Source organism: Sinocyclocheilus grahami, unplaced genomic scaffold, assembly GCF_001515645.1.
Source record: "Sinocyclocheilus grahami isolate Dianchi unplaced genomic scaffold, SAMN03320097.WGS_v1.1 scaffold9220.1, whole genome shotgun sequence".
Lineage (NCBI taxonomy): Eukaryota > Metazoa > Chordata > Actinopteri > Cypriniformes > Cyprinidae > Sinocyclocheilus > Sinocyclocheilus grahami.
The window spans coordinates 5,106-7,509 of NW_015512467.1; the positions used below are offsets into that span (position 1 = coordinate 5,106).

The following is a 2,404-nucleotide window of genomic DNA, read 5'->3' on the forward strand; positions in this document are numbered from 1 at the left end:
CTGATTTTATGAATAAATTATGGGTAGGGTTAGGTTTAGGGGTAGCTATTGGGTTAGGTCTACATTTTTGGACAGTGATGTTGATCCAGGAACATGTCTTGGCAAAATCATGGCGACCCAGTCACAGTCCTAGCTCTTCCAGTTTTCCTTTTTAGAATGACAAATACTGAATACTGCCACCTTCTGGTATGGAGAGTTATTTCCTCTCACGCAGAATGTACATACTAGTTGGCCGTTGACAAGTGCAACTTTTTGGTTCAGACACAGGTGACGTGATGTGACACCAAAGTCGATTTGGTGTATCTAGGGATTTAGGAGCTCTCATAATATCAACCCGGTATCCTTAAAACATGATTTCGTTTCCTGGCTGGATCTTGCCATTTCGTGGACAATATGCCAGTAAACAGACTGTGGTCCATCTATACTAGTACATCTATAACCATCTCAGTTCAAAAAGTAGTTGATTTCTAGCCGTTTGCCTACATACATACACTGACATGTTGAGCTGCAGGTGCGAGTAGAAGCCTGTTCCCCCCCTCTTCTCTCTCAGCAATCCATATTCAGAAAAATGGCAAAATGTGTTTGTTACCTCAAATCTCTCCTCTCTTTCTGGCAATTGCCGATGAAGTTCCCGTACTGGCAGGAGTATATATGTGTGTGTAGCTGTATGAGGAATCGCTCATTGAACTCAAACGCACAGGGGAACTGCTGCATCAGCTGCCACACACATTCCAGAAACTGGTCCATGACTGGAGAAACCTCCTTAGGGTCACCGTCAAGGTGAGCGTACCTGTAGAACATTTTATTAATAAATGAAGATGTAAATAGTAATGAGATAGTTAAATATATTTTCATCATCATTTAGCCTTATTCAATTCCAAACCTTTCTACTCTCAGATTTCATTTGCACTTTTGGATATTCCAATTTAGTGTGTCACATTACAAAACAAGCAAGAACCGGTGGTTTGGTGTCACTGACATCACACCAAGACGTGCCAAGTTTGAATATGCGCATAGGCAAATTCCTTTTGATCAGTGAAAAACAATTTAAACATGACACAAAATTAGCGTATGGCTTTAGAAGACTTCGAAGTCACTGTAAGCTTTTGCTATATGGAAAAAAGCAGCTTGAACATTCTTGAAAATGTCTCCTTTTATGTTCCACGTAAGAAAAGGTTCATATTTGTTCACAAATGTTCATTCTTGGAGCGTAGAGGCTCACCTAAAGCTTAGAGATGCAGAGTTAACATTGTACACTGCATGACTGATGGTTTAGTCACAGTATTTGCTATGGACTCAAGAATGAGGCCTTTCTGGTCTCGCATGTTATCCATACACAACATACACAGTAGAGGATATTCACAGAAAGCTTCAATTCAAGAAACAAAAATTAACTGCAAGTTGTACGTGGTGTCCAACATTTTGAGGCCAGAAACAAGCAAATTGAAATGAAAAACACAAACCTGTGGGAAAACTTGTGTCCAAATGATACCCAGTCCTTCTCAGTAAGAACCTACAAGGAATGAGACTTGTGTTCAAATACTGGCAAATCATATGTTACATATTTAGTCTTAGATGATGTTGGACTATAGCACGGATTTGAAAATCAAAGCAAAATGGATCGGTCATAATCAACGTTATTATTACCATCAGTCCTTTGATAGTTCTGTAGTATGGATCTAGTAGTACACTAGCCACCGAACAGGCCTGAGCTGTTCTGTCCCAGCCGTCTGAACAGTGCACCAGAACACTCACTCCATCCTCTGCCACTGCCTGGCAACACAGACAGGAATGGAAGAATACATGTGTGATTATATCAATCATACTGTATTTGTACTTAGGTTTTCTACTTGTTTTTTTTTTGGACATGCCATGTTTTTAGACATGCATTATCAATGAATTTCCGTGATTTTCCATGTCCATTCTAATCACTTCTGATAACATAGCATGGCTTTTTAAAAATCATCTTTAAAACTTTTTGAAAAGTCTTGCCTTTGCAATAAAGATTCCAGCATCTAGTACAGCTTTGATGTGTTTTAGCCATCCAGAGTTCTCCAGACCCCACAGGAAATCACTCATTGAGGGAGCCACAAGTTCACCAACTGCAAGACAGAAAAGGTTCATTTTCCATATGGACAGCAAGTGAACACCAGACAAGTATCTGCTGGTATAAAAGTAATAAGGATTAATCGGTCTACCATCTATAAGCTTCTGTTGGCTGTTCCTCATGACATGGATGTTTTCTATGCCAATGAACTGCAGTTTTGTATTAGTGTAATGGTCTTCGTTCTCGTAGCCCTTCCCCGCAGCACGATTAGCCATGGCATTTAGCTGGAAATAATTACAGTGTTTCAAAGTCGCAATGCTGCTGGTATTTATGATTATTTACAAGATATCAACATTA

General features: G+C 39.6%; 1 protein-coding gene across 1 annotated transcript in view; it reads right to left on the reverse strand.

Annotated features, from left to right (window-relative positions):
* LOC107578176 (myotubularin-related protein 7-like) overlaps positions 1 to 2,404 on the reverse strand; it is a gene marked incomplete at its 5' end in the record, with an annotated part of 7,787 nt that overhangs the window by 4,244 nt on the left and 1,139 nt on the right. The window contains 5 exons of the mRNA XM_016264156.1: positions 590 to 790; positions 1,464 to 1,513; positions 1,648 to 1,773; positions 1,993 to 2,102; positions 2,199 to 2,331. Coding sequence (XP_016119642.1) covers positions 590 to 790; positions 1,464 to 1,513; positions 1,648 to 1,773; positions 1,993 to 2,102; positions 2,199 to 2,331 — 620 coding nt within the window. The remainder of the gene's footprint in view (positions 1 to 589; positions 791 to 1,463; positions 1,514 to 1,647; positions 1,774 to 1,992; positions 2,103 to 2,198; positions 2,332 to 2,404) is intronic.